The 16391-nt window shown below is 35.8% G+C and overlaps 1 protein-coding gene across 1 annotated transcript; it reads right to left on the minus strand.

Moving 5' to 3' along the window:
• Nucleotides 1–574: 574 nt before the first annotated feature.
• LOC117316630 (meprin A subunit alpha-like) lies at nucleotides 575–10105 on the minus strand. The gene is made up of 9 exons (XM_033871309.1): nucleotides 9925–10105; nucleotides 6575–6650; nucleotides 6128–6263; nucleotides 5263–5441; nucleotides 3947–4162; nucleotides 3350–3379; nucleotides 2156–2296; nucleotides 1310–1554; nucleotides 575–982 (listed from the first exon to the last, which is right to left on the minus strand). The coding sequence occupies exons 1-9, from the start codon at nucleotides 9988–9990 to the stop codon at nucleotides 893–895; spliced, it is 1179 nt and encodes a 392-aa protein (XP_033727200.1). The 5' UTR covers nucleotides 9991–10105; the 3' UTR covers nucleotides 575–892.
• Nucleotides 10106–16391: the final 6286 nt, after the last annotated feature.

Genomic DNA, 16391 nt, shown 5'->3' on the forward strand with positions numbered 1-16391 from the left:
CTAACCAAATGAGACCAAAATACACGGCCCTATATAGCCAGAGAATAGTAGGACCTAAAAGACGAGACTCGCATCTTATCAATACGAGGCTCACATCTTATCAATACGAGGCTCACATCTTATCAATCAGCCCTCGTACCTAAGACATCTTTTGCAATTTAGTGAATTAGTTTAAGATATCTTACAAAATATATACATGTATACATAATTTGGTAAAGTACTAGATCAATATTTCGCAAGGAATAAGTGACAGGTGGGCGTGTCCTTCTCCATACTCAGCTCCAGTAGGATCATTTGATTTGTTTTTGTTTAACGTCCTATTAACAGCCAGGGTCATTTAAGGACATGCTAGGTTTTCGGAGGTGGAGGAAAGCTGGAGTAACCGGAGAAAAACCACCGGCCTACGGTCAGTATCTGGCAACTGCCCCACGTAGGTTTCGAACTCGCAACCCAGAGGTGGAGAGCTAGTGTTAAAGTGTCGGGACACCTTAACCACTCGGCTACCACGGCCTCTTTAACCAGTAGGATGAGTAGTGTTCCTTGGTAAACAAGTAAATAAGACAGTAAGAAGGGATTGTGACCATATACTTTATTCAGAAACTAACAAGACAAACACGATGGTTTCACAAATGTACCCCTATATATTTTGTAACTAGTCTTACGACAGTCCTAGGCGACAAGTAGTACGGGATGGACCAAAACATGAAGACATATCGGAACACTACAGAAATTTAATAATGAATTACAAAAGATATATAGAATAGTTTTATGTGAAAAAATCGAATATGAGTGTTTCAACTCAAATTCAATCTGGTGAATATGAACTATTTATGTTGAATCACTCCATCACAATAGACTCTATGAAAAAAGTTACTCCGCAATATAAAAATGTTTATACAAGGCATTTTCCTCTCAAGATGTACACGTCATCAATCGCTATATCCCCAGTGTCACTTCCGCCAGTCATAGCCTCGAGAACGAACTGTTGGGAAGACAAAATAAACAATAATTTAATTATATCATAGAACAATTCAATTACATATTAAATTTTTTACTTCATATATCATGATTATACCAAATAAACATGCGAATGCATCATCTACTGTTTTGTAAATCTCAATATTTTAATCGCCAATGATACATTTTTGTAACATTCAAATTCTTAATTGATTTTTTTTATTTAAGGTACATAATATCTGGGTTTTTTTTTTTAAATTCCATCACACTAAAATAGTCTTAGCTAATATAGAGCCACTATGAACACTGTGCTTGATGTGGAATTTAATTACCAGATAAAATATATTCTTACCCTAAATTTATCGGTACTAGATATGCTTTCACTGTATCTGTGCCACAAGTTGCCTTGGCTTCCTTCTATTTCTGCCAAGACCTCGTCATTTCCGCCCATCCTGCGCACCAGTCTTGCCTTCCTGACATCACCTCCGTACATGTAGTAATGGAATCGCATGCAATAATCTCCGGCCGGAAGTTCCGGGCTGATCACCCTGGCAGCAGAGTTATGATTATTCCTGGCACTAGCCAGAGCGTAGTAACCTGTTGATTGTAAACATACATATTACCAATCCAAATACCCAAACCTCTATTGGTTCTTGAACAAATATCTTAACAGGCAACTGAGAAGAAAGTGTTTTTTCGACTTTTTAAACTGACACGGGCAAATTAAATCATAGAAGATTTGGGCAGTTGAGATTCGAGTGTTCTTTTTCAATTTCTTTAATCTACATATCAGACGTGAAGAGGACCAGTGTGCCGTAGATAATTCAGCAAGTGTTTTAATTCCGGATTAGTGAAAATAGTCATATTAATAATTCAATTAACAACATCGGGTAAAACCTAATCAACCGTAACCCGATTTTTGGATATCCGTTTTGACTGGAAATTCGTCAGTATTATTAACAGAGTGAAAATAATGCGGATACGTCCTCGTAAGCTTTTCGGTAATAGAAATGTTTTAACACGAATGATATGAAAGCAAATAGAATGAATCTGCGATATCTATAAGAAATTATTCAAATACCTCCCCGTACTACCTTCAAAGAAATCAATCTCTTGTGGTATTTATGTGAAGAAATCATTCAGTTTCGTCACGAAAGTTGAGTCTATGGAGCATGCCAAACTGATTTTGGTTCCTTACCGATTCCGCTACTGAAGTCGGCTTGTGGTCCTGTTTCAAGGTTGGACGCTGGCCCCATGTGTCTCTCCAGATCAAAGTCATCTGTGGTGTCTTGTTCCCAGTCACAGAAATTGAACTCGAAGGTACATTTTGAGATCATGCCTGAAACAATTGAAATCATTGCATACTATGATGATTTCTGATGATTGTTTCTATAGCAACAATGAGAACTACTGTATATCTATTTAAGTATGCGTAACAATGTACACTTTCTTGATTATAGGTTTTTATTTACATTGATTGCTTTTTTCCCAATAATTAAAACAACTCACTTTTCAATCTGTTGACAATAAACAGTTAAATCTGTTTGAGAGACCATACATATAGTCTTGATATTACACTTTAAAACTCCGAATTTACTATTGTCCGAAACCACCCACAATAAGATACGGATTTATCTCCGAATTTACTATTGTCCGAAACCACCCACAATAAGATACGGATTTATCTCGGAATTTACTATTGTCAGAAACCACCCACAATAAGATACGGATTTATCTCGGAATTTACTATTGTCCGAAACCACCCACAATAAGATACGGATTTATCTCGGAATTTACTATTGTCAGAAACCACCAACAATTAGATACGGATTTATCTCGGAATTTACTATTGTCCGAAACCACCCACAATTAGATACGGATTTATCTCCGAATTTACTATTGTCCGAAACCACCCACAATTAGATACGGATTTATCTCAGAATTTACTATTGTCCGAAACCACCTACAATTAGATACGGATTTATCTCAGAATTTACTATTGTCCGAAACCACCCACAATAAGATACGGATTTATCTCGGAATTTACTATTGTCCGAAACCACCCACAATTAGGTACGGATTTATCTCGGAATTTACTATTGTCCGAAACCACCCACAATAAGATACGGATTTATCTCGGAATTTACTATTGTCCGAAACCACCCACAATAAGATACGGATTTATCTCGGAATTTACTATTGTCCGAAACCACCCACAATTAGATACGGATTTATCTCGGAATTTACTATTGTCCGAAACCACCCACATTTAGATACGGATTTATCTCCGAACTTTTCTTGCGATTTTGTATAACAAAGCAACACTATTGACAAAAAATGCAGCGATTATTGTGGACGGATCCAGACATAAAGGTAAACGAACTCTTCTTACCTGACAGAAGGTCGAGTCTATTGTTGGTATCTGAAAGTACGAAATCATAATAGTAATCGATAATAGTAATCGATAAACATGGAAATAATCAATATTCAATCAGCAAAAATACATATCTTGCACCGGTTTCATCAACATTTCTTAGCTTGAGGTAATGCCGAAATTCAAAATTTTCACTTTCATAACTAACTGGTATTTGTCTAGCTTAGAGCAGATGTTCAAGACATCTGAAAGAAGAAGGGACACAAGTCTGTTAAGAAGGGACATAAGTCTGTTAAGAAGGGACACAAGTCTGTTAAGAAGGGACACAAGTCTGTTAAGAAGGGACACAAGTCTGTTAAGAAGGGACATAAGTCTGTTAAGAAGGGACACAAGTCTGTTAAGAAGGGACACAAGTCTGTTAAGAAGGGACATAAGTCTGTTATGCTTAATGCTACATAGAAGAAATAACAAGTCAATTTTTTCGTGAGTTTTGCTTTTTGACTAAGAGTTTTACAACATCGTAAAAAAAAGAGTAAAACTATTTTTAGGTATATGCCAGTAGTTTATTAATGCTTACAGAACCAAACTGACTTTGATCGTCAGCTGATATCTTACCTATTCCGCATTCATAGATCCTCTGGAGGTTGCTGACATCATAACCGCTGAGACTGACCTTCCATGGGAATACCTGGCTTTCGTACCTGGCCTGAATGGTGGGCTTTGAGGGATCCTTAGCATATGCGTAGGGGTAAAAGAATGTGATGGACTCAAAGTCGAATGGGTAGTTGAAAAATGTTGTTTGGTTTCCAATGGTGAAGTATTTTTGATCTTCTATAATGTGGAAGAAAAATTGAACAATTGTACTGAATATTTGGTGTAGAAATTGAAATGAATACAACGTAGAACACAGTACTCAAAAAGTCAAGACGACCAAGGCAATACTACATAGAGGATATCTAACAGTGTCTTCAGTAATACCAAATATATTTCACGAGTGGGGCTAATATTTTGATATTTTTCACGAGTGCTGTTAGATATTCTGTTTATTATATTTTTTATCAACGAAAAACCTACCCCGTATGCTAACTAGGCCTACAGCGATAATTTGTAAACAAAAAAGTAGTTCCCCCTGTCCAGGTGCTGACATACATGTATATGTCGGGCTTTCTGATTGGTCAATTATTTTGGTATTTTCTAATCATTAATTTGATTGGTCAAATTAGCAAAAGTGATATTTTTCATAGTGAAAAATATGATATTTTTATAGAATGAATAATTTTTGATATTTCACTGGTAAAAATGTAATAAAATACTTTCTTTAAGAGAACTTTAAATAGATAAATAACATCACTAAAATAAAATTATGTAGCAAATACTTTACTCTTAAGAAAACAACCCACGTGTTTTAAGAGTTACCTCTGTGGTATATACATACTCAAATCATATAGGTATTTTAAAATGTATAAATTGAAATGGTGTATGATTCATACTTGGGATGAGAGATAGTGAATTCAACATAAGAATGACCGTCATTATTGTCAATGCTATTCATAGTTATGTTTTTCTATTATAGAATAATATTCGGCAACCAGTTGGCCATGGAGATACATTTCGAAATCAGAGTTATATCTTATTTATTATTTTCTTGTTAATGGGCCTCCATATCAGATTAATCAATACGTATCATTTTCCCCTTTTATTAACACAGTTGAGCAGAAAATGATATTTTTTCGCTTTTATTCTCGCAACAAAATCTCAATCAGTATTTGTCTACTTCCTGGTATATTCATCTGTAACTATGAATTGTACAATGTACATGGATTTATGTTTTTTTTACTATCCATAACAACTTTATTGATGCCAAGTTATCGCAATAAAAAATGAAGCACGAAACATAGTCGTTAAAACGATCTCAATGTGTTTGTACGTACTGTCGTCGATGTTGTCCATGTTGACTGTGACGTAATTGTCACGATCAGGACGACGGAACTCGTTGTAGAAGCCGAGGGTGTAGACGAGCACCTGCATAATGTCAGCCTTGGCCATGTTGGGGTATAGATGGATAGTCTGTTCACCACCAGACATTCCTGGCTGACCGTCACCAGACACACTAAAGGATATATAAACGGGTCATATATATCAAATATCCTAACGTAACGTGATGTGATATAACAGTAAACTTCATCCCTTTACAACAATCGTGAAGAAGTTATCTTAACCACTCTTGTTTAGATTGAGGAGCGAGAGGACCCTATTGTGGGATGTAACCGGAATACCCAGAGAGATCACATCCGATTGGGGAGTGGAAAGATTGGAGGAACCATGGTGTCTAATAATTATATGGTCGGTATTATGTCAACACCTTCAAAACTTGTAGCATATCTTTAATTCATGTAAGCTGTACATTGTGTGAGTGTGAATATAAATAAAACGTCATTACATGCAAGACTTAATAAAACATTTCACTTAAGCAATGAACAGTGGTTTTAATGTTGTTATTGTCGATATGGCAGCAATATGTATGGTGGGCAAATGGCATGGGAACCCGTAAACATTATACTACTGAGACAGGTATTACCAGTATACAAATACACGTAGATGGTTAGATACAGTAGAGACAAAAACAAAACTTTATAACAGTGATGAATCTAGGGCTTAAATCACTATGTATCGACGAAGGAAACTCAAAATACATCGAAAGAAATATGAAAATCTGGACGGGGAGGGTGGACGGGGAGGTGTACTATTTTGTACTGAATTTCAGAAGACCACGTTTACATTAGAAATGGATATTACCCAGGGACGACTGTGAAGAGAGCGTAGTTCTTCTGGTCTGTCCTCGGTACGAATGCCAGACACGCCCTGGATCCGCTGAAAGTGCTCATCTGAATCTCTTGCATGGATGCCAGGATTTTTTCCAATGTGAATCCATCTAATATAACACAAAACAATTATCAATTATTAGAATTTTGCATTAAGTGCATATTTTGAACTCTTCTTTTCTCTCTCGCCATTTTGACGGCGTTTAGGCGTTTGTCGTTTGGTCTCTATGCCACTGCAGCCATCCTCTTTTCAAATACTTCACAAAAACTTTTTTTAGTTCTCCTGACGTCATTCAAGGATTAAACAAAAGACTCATACCTTTCCAGGAAACGAGTTTGAACGATTGGAATTACGTTTTTGTTTACAAATCAGTATTATATTCTCCTTACTGATGTTCTTATCCTGTATGTTAAGTCTTACCAATGCTTTTGTCGAACTCGACTGGGACGACACCAAATTGCCATAGTCTGTTCTTATCTGTGAGGATGTTGCGTTTCTGCAAGTAAATAACAACCACATTTACATTTATCAAAATCTTTTTTTTTTCTGACGTCATATGGCAACTAACAGTTCCCGAGAATCACAAATGATCGGTTACATTCTACTCAACTTCTACTCGATCTGATTGCATTATTGTTAGGGCTAGCAATGTGTTATTCTTTGCATGCCAACTGTAGAAGACACTAATAACTTTGTGTGGCTTTCAAGAAGAAGAAGAAGAAGAAGAAGAAGAAGAAGAAGAAGAACAACAACAACAACAACAACAACAAAGACGACGACGACGACGACTACGTCAATTTAAACCTGTTTGAAAATATTTCAACGAAGAGGGCCATTTTCAGAGCTGAGAGCAAATAGAAATTGGAACTGAGGAGACATTCAGAGGAAAGGGAAAACAATACAAAAATCAACGACAAGAAAAATTGGAAACGACGGTATAGGACAATTCGCTACGCCCAGGGTACAGTGCTTTGCAAAGTCCTCTTTGAGATGCCACTTTTGAGAAAGGAAGTGTGTTATTGTGTGTTGAAGCGAAAGGTAGACTAGCGATTAGCAGCATGGAAAATGGAAAGACAGAAAGAATGGTAAGCGACATAGGACCTGGCTAGTGGCATAAACCTTTACAAAATCACGATATATATTCGCAATCTTTTCGTACAGAACACCGATTGTCTTTAGGGAAGTCCGATAACAGATCCTCTGAAATAACTCTTAGGCCAATTTCTTTACGATTATTTTCCATGTTTCAACACAAAAAAACCCCAGTTTTTAAACAAAATGTATATATCCGCCGTCATTGCCAGTCATCACAATCTTACTATAATTAAAAGCACTCACCGAAGCCTAAGTGATTCAATCAATATTATTTGAGTGTACTAATCAATTAAATTTGAAACCTTTAAGCTGATAATACTTTGCCCTTAGCCTCTCTGATGTCCACGGAGGTCAGGATTACCGGGGCAGCAATCTTATCGGTTATGTTGCTCGTGGACTTAAGTGGATAGCTTTGCAAACGTTCCATCAGTGAGCCCGATATCAGATAAGTGTAAGCGATACATAATACACAACTTAATAACAAAGAAAGACCACGGGAATACTTCAGATCTAACTAACCGATATACCATTTCATCATCGTAAGGTGATTTTAGGCTTTATTTGCTATTAACAATAATACTAATGTTTGAAAAAGACACCCCTAATTTCATATTCAGGACAGGTCTAAAACAGCTTGTTTCATAAAAAGAATATTTCAGAAAATTATATATGAAACTGAAATTTAAAAAAAAAAGAGAAGAAATTTCTTACAAAGTATGGTTCCGATTCACTCTTAACAACATGGAAATGCATTAATGACAGTATGAGAATGTAAGTTAATAAAATTTGCAAGAAAATGACCTTGACACCAGCCCATGAGAAAACTCAATGACAAACCGATTTTTGCGTACCCGAGTGATGGAAGCTCGTGACACGGTTAACGTTGTGACCTAGTGGCGAGCTATCTAGATACCGGTGTATCCTCACAACAGTGGATTGTCGAAATCGTACGTGACCATACGACGTTATAGACAAGGAGGGTTCAATTGATGTCAGGTCAATCTTTACTCTCCAAATGTTTCATGCTTTGTCTTTTTGAAGAGGCAAAAGTAAAAGTGTTCTTGGCTGAACTTAACATATCAAGAAATTCTGGAAACAATGTCTATATTCAAAAAGACCCTGAATGATGACGGAATCTTTTCTGATTTTATATTGTTATATATCTGAAATTCATCGATCGAATCATAATACGCAATTATTTTGCTATTTCGGTGAGTTTGACAATGATATTTTCAGTCGTGAATTTCCAATCTCTATAAACACGCATAAATAGAAAACATCTCAAGTACCGTCGCTTTATGAAACACTTACAAGTAACACAGTACCTTCTCACACACAATATAAGTATTTTCTTTGCAATCCTTTATAATGAAATACACTTATGATTTTGCAAAGTCAGCTATATCTAAGAAGATACGTAATATAGATACTAGATAGCAGAGTTTTTTGAAAAAAAAGGTAAAGAATTGTGTGTCGTCTATGGAGGTCAGAGATAAGATACCTTGTCGCCATGTATGTGAGATATGATGTGGGGCAAGTGATATGTCAGACAGTCACGGTGTCTGGGGCACGACCGCCACCTAGTAACGCAGGTGCTAGACATTACTGACACAGTCAAACATTTATTCCTTATTATAACAGTTGTCATGACTATTTTCACATCAGACTCATGTGTACGAAAAGCAAACCATATACTAGTATTTTGTAACAGAAAATCCATCGTCACGAGGAACGCAATGATGCTACTTGAAAACCGTTTTCTTTAATACTGCAATGAAAAGTAAACGGAAAACAATCTAACACGGCAGTAATGCATCTGATTTCCAGTTTACTTAGATAATCTTAGGCTAAGATTAAAACACGGAATGGAACCAATAAATAAACAGCAAAAACATTGCAACTGCAGTTAACATTATGATTAAGATGTTTGGAAAAGTTGGATAACATTTTCACCAGCGTCTGATAATTCTGACTTTATTCAATAAATCTGGCTATTCTTTTAATCAAGATATCTTATTTACTCTTCATATGGAATATTCTACTCCCTCATTTAACGTACGTTTCACTTATCTTATGTATTGCATTATGTGTATTCGGATTCCTATAACAATGACTTGCAGTACCTTGACTATGTACGCTTACTGAAATATGTCAAACTCTTAGTTTCTAGCGCCTACATCAGCTTGGGCCATGTTCAGTAGGTCAGAGGATGTCAGAGCACAGGGTATCTTAACTACAAATCAAAGATGTTAAGGATCCCTAAGTATCTAGGTAAAAGATGGGATCTAATTTATCAATTACATATCATCAGAGAAAATAAAATGAGTCATTAGGTGATGCTGAAATTTTAATTCGTTATTGACAACTTGATAATAGACTGTGGTTTTCGGTCCTACTGTGGCAAAATGTTGAAGAAATATCAATTTCATGGAAACCATTTGACTTATAATACCTATAATATATATTTACCCTGAAATACAAAAAAATCTAAAGAAGCAATATAACATAATCAGAAAACACAAAGTACATGCCATAAACAAATTATTTAAGTCTAATGGAAGATGATTTTACTAGAGCACCAATTTTACCATACAAGAGCGCCTGAGGCCTGCAACACTATGGATAGATACATCATTGATTAATTCTGAAATATTAAATTGTAAATAGGAACTGACCTGTCTCTGTGGGATGGCGAGGCAGCATGAGGAGAGAGCCAGGATGAGGATCAGACGAGCGTCCATGGTTAGTGTGTGGTGACTTCAGGAGATCTGGGCACCGAGTCTAAGAGACCGGCACTTTTAAAACTTGGAGCACGTGGTACGCTACGCCCTTGTCCTATCAGAAGAAACTCGCGTTTGTCCATCAGTCCAATGGAAATTCAGGTTATCGTGTTAATTGGAGCTCTTATCATCCGTTGTCATGACCTTTGGTTTTCGCGCGTAAAATGTTTGGCGACACAACGTAGACGCATGAGAAATCATTTCCAGTAGATCAGTTTGAAAATTGATTTTAAAAGTAGAGTCTTGTAAGCTTGATCTCTGCAAATCGATATCAGTATTATATATAAAACTTACACATTCGATTTTATATGGACAACTCTACATCATGCATTTTTATTTAATATCGCAATGATTCATTGACAGAAATATAGAAATTATCATAATCGCTGCAAAGCCTTGCATATTCGACCAAAACTAACAATTCTCGAAACTGATAATAAAGCGAGTCGGTCTCGGCGCGATTGTCGTCATATATGACACAATATTTTTTGTCTTTATTTGTAGGTCAGCACTGTGCCACTCAGTGCAACATACTTTGTGATATGGCATTGTACTATTAGAGATTAACGAGTTTCACTTCCTACGTCCTTCGTCATACCGACGGTAAGATACCTGTTGTCTGTGATGTCATTCCTAGTGAAAAATATTGAATTTATATAAACGATCTAACTTCTACCTTCCTATAATGTCATAGTACCTTTATGTCAATCCAAGGTTTTGCAGTTTTACACGGTCCTAGATTATGGACAGAAGAAAGCCCGGTGGTTGAGGAGAAAATTACTCTTAACAAAAAATAAGTAATTACATGTATAAACATACCTTTACCTGTAAGAAACAATGGGGGAATATCGACCAAAGGAAGATCGAATGGTAGGTCAAGACAAAAGAACAAAGATAAACATACAATGTGTTATCGAATAGAAAGAGCATCTGACTTCATAAAAAACACAATAATGGTGATCGGGACTAGCCAAGCTTCATATTGCTCAAGGAAGTAAAACATTCCTAGAAATGAGGTCATGATGACGAGAGTATAAGATGCCCGGTTGCGTTACCTCCTCAATACCACTGTCTGTACGTCATCCAGGGTTTACAGATGTTGTTTATTTTGTTCAGATAATACATATTCGTATTCTCTTTACTTTCATTATTTGTCGAATTTGAGAGTTTTCTTGAGGCTACTTATTTCATTATCTATTGTTTTTGCTCCACTAGATGTATAACAACAGACTGCTTTAACTTCGATATATCAGTCGTCAAAACACGTTGGGAATTATTTCAAAAACCTGCATTAAAATGCAAATAAGTTTTTGGAGCCATTGACGCCTAGATTCATAGATCTAATTATCATATCATCTTCAAATCAGTGAAGTGTTTCTTTCCGGATTTAATCATCCTCGATAATATTCCTTAACCCTATGTTATGTACCAAAACGGTCTCTTAAACTTTATTTAATGGTTTAACATTGCAAAACTATGAATTCTTCTTCAAGCAATTGAATTAAATTCTTCACCTTGTTATATAGACGATTGGTCGGGAAATGTAAACATTTCATTTGAATTTCGGCGGAATTGGCATTCCGTTCAAGCTATATTTGGGAAAAGTGCTGGTTCGTCTTGGCTGCTTCAAATGTTTCTTTTGTCAAACACGGGGTTTGAATACAGCTGAATTTAAAACATATTAATAAAATCAAACTTGTTATAAATACAGTGAGACACGTAGTAAGTATCGTTGTTTTGTACAATGTCTTTACAAAATTCCTTTAATGTCTTATGTTATACAGTGAGGACTGATGTCAAGGAAACACACAGAATAAGAAGACAAAGCAATGGAAAACAGAGGGACGAGGAAAGAAATGAAGGATTTAAGGTCCCAAATGTTTCATTAGGGACAGTTGTCGTTGGCATGAGTGTGTTTTTAATATTAAAAAGATGTCAGAAAATTCAAAACTGATGGAAACAAATATCAAATTATAGGAAGAGATGTCAACACTATTAATTAGTGACAATTTCCTGCCACAATGTATTCTGAAAACTTAAGGGGACATTTTATAAAGTGGATATCGTCAGATAAATACAGGTTACAAACTTTCTGCGGGATCAGACCTCCTATCAACTGTGTATTGACCTATAGAGAGAATATTGGTAGTTTTGTGTACACAGTCGAAGCCATCTACCGTGCTATCAACCTAAGTGAGCTAGTCATAACATTGGTTAGTGGGGTAGGCCGCCCGGCTCTGACAGTCGTGTCATGTTATATAAGGACATGGTGACTGACAATGATAAGGGTGGCCAAAATAACGCAGGTCGAGATACGTCTCTCAGGTCACTTAAAGGTAAACATCGCGCAGGCGCATTGCTTACATCTACACTTTTATTTTCTTTAACTCTTAAAACTATATACTTTGAAAATTAATTTTGATTCTTTTTCTAACAGGAAATATTCTATTTGATTTGTGCAATGTTTGTGGGTTTAAGTTACTCTGATAATGATATTTATTTTAGGAGTAAATGTGACTTTTACAAACAAGCTCCCCACGAAGTCGAGATACCCGACAAAATAACGCCAGGGGTCAACCACAACGTGATAACGGTACATTGTGAAAATTAATGGTTTACGCCTTCAATGGAAATGTAAAAATCTCTAAATCATATTAGATAAAATTATTCTGTAAAATTGATGATATTCAGCGGAATTACTAATCTATTGTGATGACCGAACAATACCGACATGATAAGAGTTTATATATAAAGAAAGTAAATGGGTGCATTGTAATTTGTATCTTTCATGTTCACGGTTGGGGGTAGGGGTACTGTTTCGGTACTGTTAAAATGACCTGTGCATTGATGTATACTACAAAGAGAGTTTGGATTATGTATCCAGTGGAACAAAGAAACCTGACTTACTATTATCATCCCTTTTGTTGCTGTGTATATGTTATTAGTGGTTACCTGACCAGGAGGTCTCTTGTTTACCTTACATAGTTCCCGTGTTAAAACCCTATCCTCAGCACCAGTTTATGTAAAACGCGTCAGATAGTATAGACATGATAGGCATATTGTACCTGAAACATATATAGTTGTACAGATCGGGTGGAAATAAAATTGATTCTGACATCAGGCGCGGATCCAGGATTTTCGAAAGGGGGGTGGGGGGTCCAGTAATTAAGTGATAATGCGAGCGTCCCAGGACCCCCCTCCCCCCCCCCCCCCCCCCCTGGATCCGCTAGAACAAAAATATAGATTCTGTACAGAGACCCATAAACAGTTAACGGAGAATAAAACCAGGGGCTTTGAAATATTAAGCATCTGAATAAAGTCACAATATCGGGTTATGACGGTGACAACTGAACCACAAGGCATATCAACAAGCATTTAACACGTCTGACTTCATTCGCATAAAAAATAGAATATTTCCGAATGAAGTCATGATGTCGACGATGAAATGTACCATGGTCTTCATCAACCTGTGTCCTCCGTCGGTAGCCGATATCTGTGACGGAAACCCTGAGGAACAAGTCTGGAATATATGTGTTTTCTGTGGCACGTCAACACCGCAGGAAGGGAATTTAGGAATTGTTCTATCTAGAAATACCAATTCGTAGGTCGCTAAGAAAGGTATAACGACTGTGATATAATACTAATGATAGAAACGGTCACTATAGAGAGAAACACAACATAGATAGCCACATGTCGCCATTTATCTCAGCTTAGTAAACATTCGAGAAATGCCTTTGTAAATGAAAATGCTTAAAATATACACTAAATAAAAAAAACTATTTGAATTGAAATATGAATTTTACAATTCCATTTATTTGTCTTAGGAATCACAAAAAAAATATGTCCACCACTGTTATTTCTTAGTGAACACGAAAAAATGCTCCGAGTCATTTTACTTAAGACTGCTAGTGTCAGCATTTTAACTTGTGTTAAGTAAATATCAATTTCGCCGGCAATAAATACTCTACATAGAATTATTACCTTCGCTACATGCTAGCTCTCAGCATATATCACGATTATACGACATGAGGTGTCAACTGATACTAGGAAACGCTAGGACAATAGAGAGAACAAATCTTACTGATATCGTTTTTGTCAGTGTTAGTTCATGTGTAGGTAACTGTGTTATCCAATTCTTTAAGGCTGTCCTTAATAGATGTGCCGTAACCTGATTGACATGTTTTAATTAATTTGACTAGTGACAAGGTTAAGAATATCCATACGTACTTTACGTTCTTTTGAAATCCACTATGGATAATTATTGGAAAAATCTTACGATACCATTAGTGTTGCCCCAATTTGGGCGACTTAAAAATCTTAAAGAAGCTCAAGCACGGGCTATTGAAATATTTCATAATGCATTTAAAATTAAAACATAATATTATTTGCAATTGCTTTTCTCCTGGCTTGATTGTTTTTGAATATATGGAGTTATGGGTTCTTACTGAATGAAATTTTGATTTAATCTTTTTCAAAAATATACTGGCATTTGTTTTTTTCCAGCTTTTGGGTCTCTATGAACTATGGTAAACCTTACAACCATGATAATATGATATCAATTTGTAAAAATACATTATTCATACTGATGTTGTTTTTTTCATTCTCTTTTTAAAACACATTTCAATATTCAATTCCAAATGTGTGCAATGTGAAACTATCCTGCGCGAGGATACATTATTACCTTGGGAAATAAACCAGGGCTTCCAAACCCTGGAAACTCCTTTCAATTAATAAATAATATATTATAATATATCATATATGACGTCACAAGACTTGTCTTTGAATAAAACAGTCAGAAGAATCGCCAAGATGCGACGGAAGCGCTAAAGACATATTGTCGAGTTTTTCTTTTGCATTGTGTATTACTTCGTAAATCATGCAATTTTATTCATTGTACTAACACTATTTTTAGTCCCTTATTTGCTATAATATTGGAAACAGCGACATCTAAAAATGTGACGAAGCTTATAGGGTTTGTTTTGATAGTACTTGCGATGTACTTGTGGAACTCTGTCAGAGTGTGGTGCGTACACTTGATAACAATATCTCGTATTATCGTGTGTCACAGACCACAAGAAAACCGCAACTACGTTTTACTGAGTTGTCCACCAAGTAAGTAGACCTGTACTCGGTGATCTTTAGGTCAGGATTTGTAAACAAGGATCAGTATCCTGTTTTTGTTTTTTACTTTGTTTCGCTCTAGATCGACCCTCATTCAGATAGCTGATGTAATTCATCTCTTGTGGCTGGGGAGATATCGTTGAAATACCAAATATATAGAAAAACAATGACCAGGTGTTATGACTTTGGTAGGGGTGACGTATCAACTGTGTATCATATATTTTCTCTTAGTAGAACAAGTCTCATATATTTGTCTTTTTTGTTTCCCAATAAACATATGTTGAAATGAACAGGAACTAAGGGATATTATAAGTAAAGATTTCTAGTGTTCAAATGGAGAAAGCAGATCATGTTGTTTCAATTGAATAATCAATAATAAATAATTTAAAAAGATATGGAAGACAATAACATATTCAGAACCAGGTTTATTACATTTTTACCAGTGAAATGTCAAAAATTATTCATTCTATAAAAGTGATATTTTTCACTGCGCACTCGTGAAAAATATCAAAATATTAGCCCCACTCGTGAAATATATTTGGTATTACTGAAGACACTGTTAGATATCCTCTATTTATTTCAGTCGCCTCTAATGCTTTGTCTCATCAGTGGACGACATGGAAGAAACTACTCTCGACCAGTAAGTGTGCTCCACAGACCATTAAATGGCACGACACCAAGCATATTCCCCTTCCTTCAGCACAGGTTTATAAACCTGACTTGGTGTGATAAGGATCTACGTGAAATCAAAATGCATTTTATATTAACGGGTTAACGGAATATTGGATTCAATAACCACAATTGGCAAACATGTTATTGGACATTTATGTATTATACTTTGTCACTTTTCAGTAAAACACTGATAACAAAATTGTCACCACGCTGTTTGTTATCTTGGTACCTCAGAAATGTTCAAACAATTTCATATATCTTCTCCTTAAAACACAATGTACTCCTACTTGTGATTATTAAGTCATGTGGCAGATTAAGAGGACTCCTTACCCTATGAACGAAAATATTACTTTTCACGTCACACTTACGATTTCCGTTTTTGATGACGCCGATAATTCAGATTTAATTCATCTGAATCTTTACCAAACCCTAGTTACCAATATATGATCCGATATTGTTAGTGATGGTCATACGTTTAAAGTGGCAAATCTTATATAACCAGATACAGCGAATTCTTCTTATCAATAAGCTATCAGTTGATAGTAAAGCGATACACGATACACTTTTCT

Source organism: Pecten maximus, chromosome 18 (genome assembly GCF_902652985.1).
Source record: "Pecten maximus chromosome 18, xPecMax1.1, whole genome shotgun sequence".
Taxonomy (NCBI): domain Eukaryota; kingdom Metazoa; phylum Mollusca; class Bivalvia; order Pectinida; family Pectinidae; genus Pecten; species Pecten maximus.

Excerpts from the sequence above, each read along its gene's own strand:
- LOC117316630 (XM_033871309.1), bottom strand. The coding sequence starts at position 9,990 with ATGGACGCTCGTCTGATCCTCATCCTGGCTCTCTCCTCATGCTGCCTC. Across the intron at positions 6,651-9,924 it reads TCGCCATCCCACAGAGACAG|AAACGCAACATCCTCACAGA; the intron begins GTCAGTTCCTAT and ends ATTTACTTGCAG. Across the intron at positions 3,380-3,946 it reads GATCTATGAATGCGGAATAG|ATACCAACAATAGACTCGAC; the intron begins GTAAGATATCAG and ends TCGTACTTTCAG.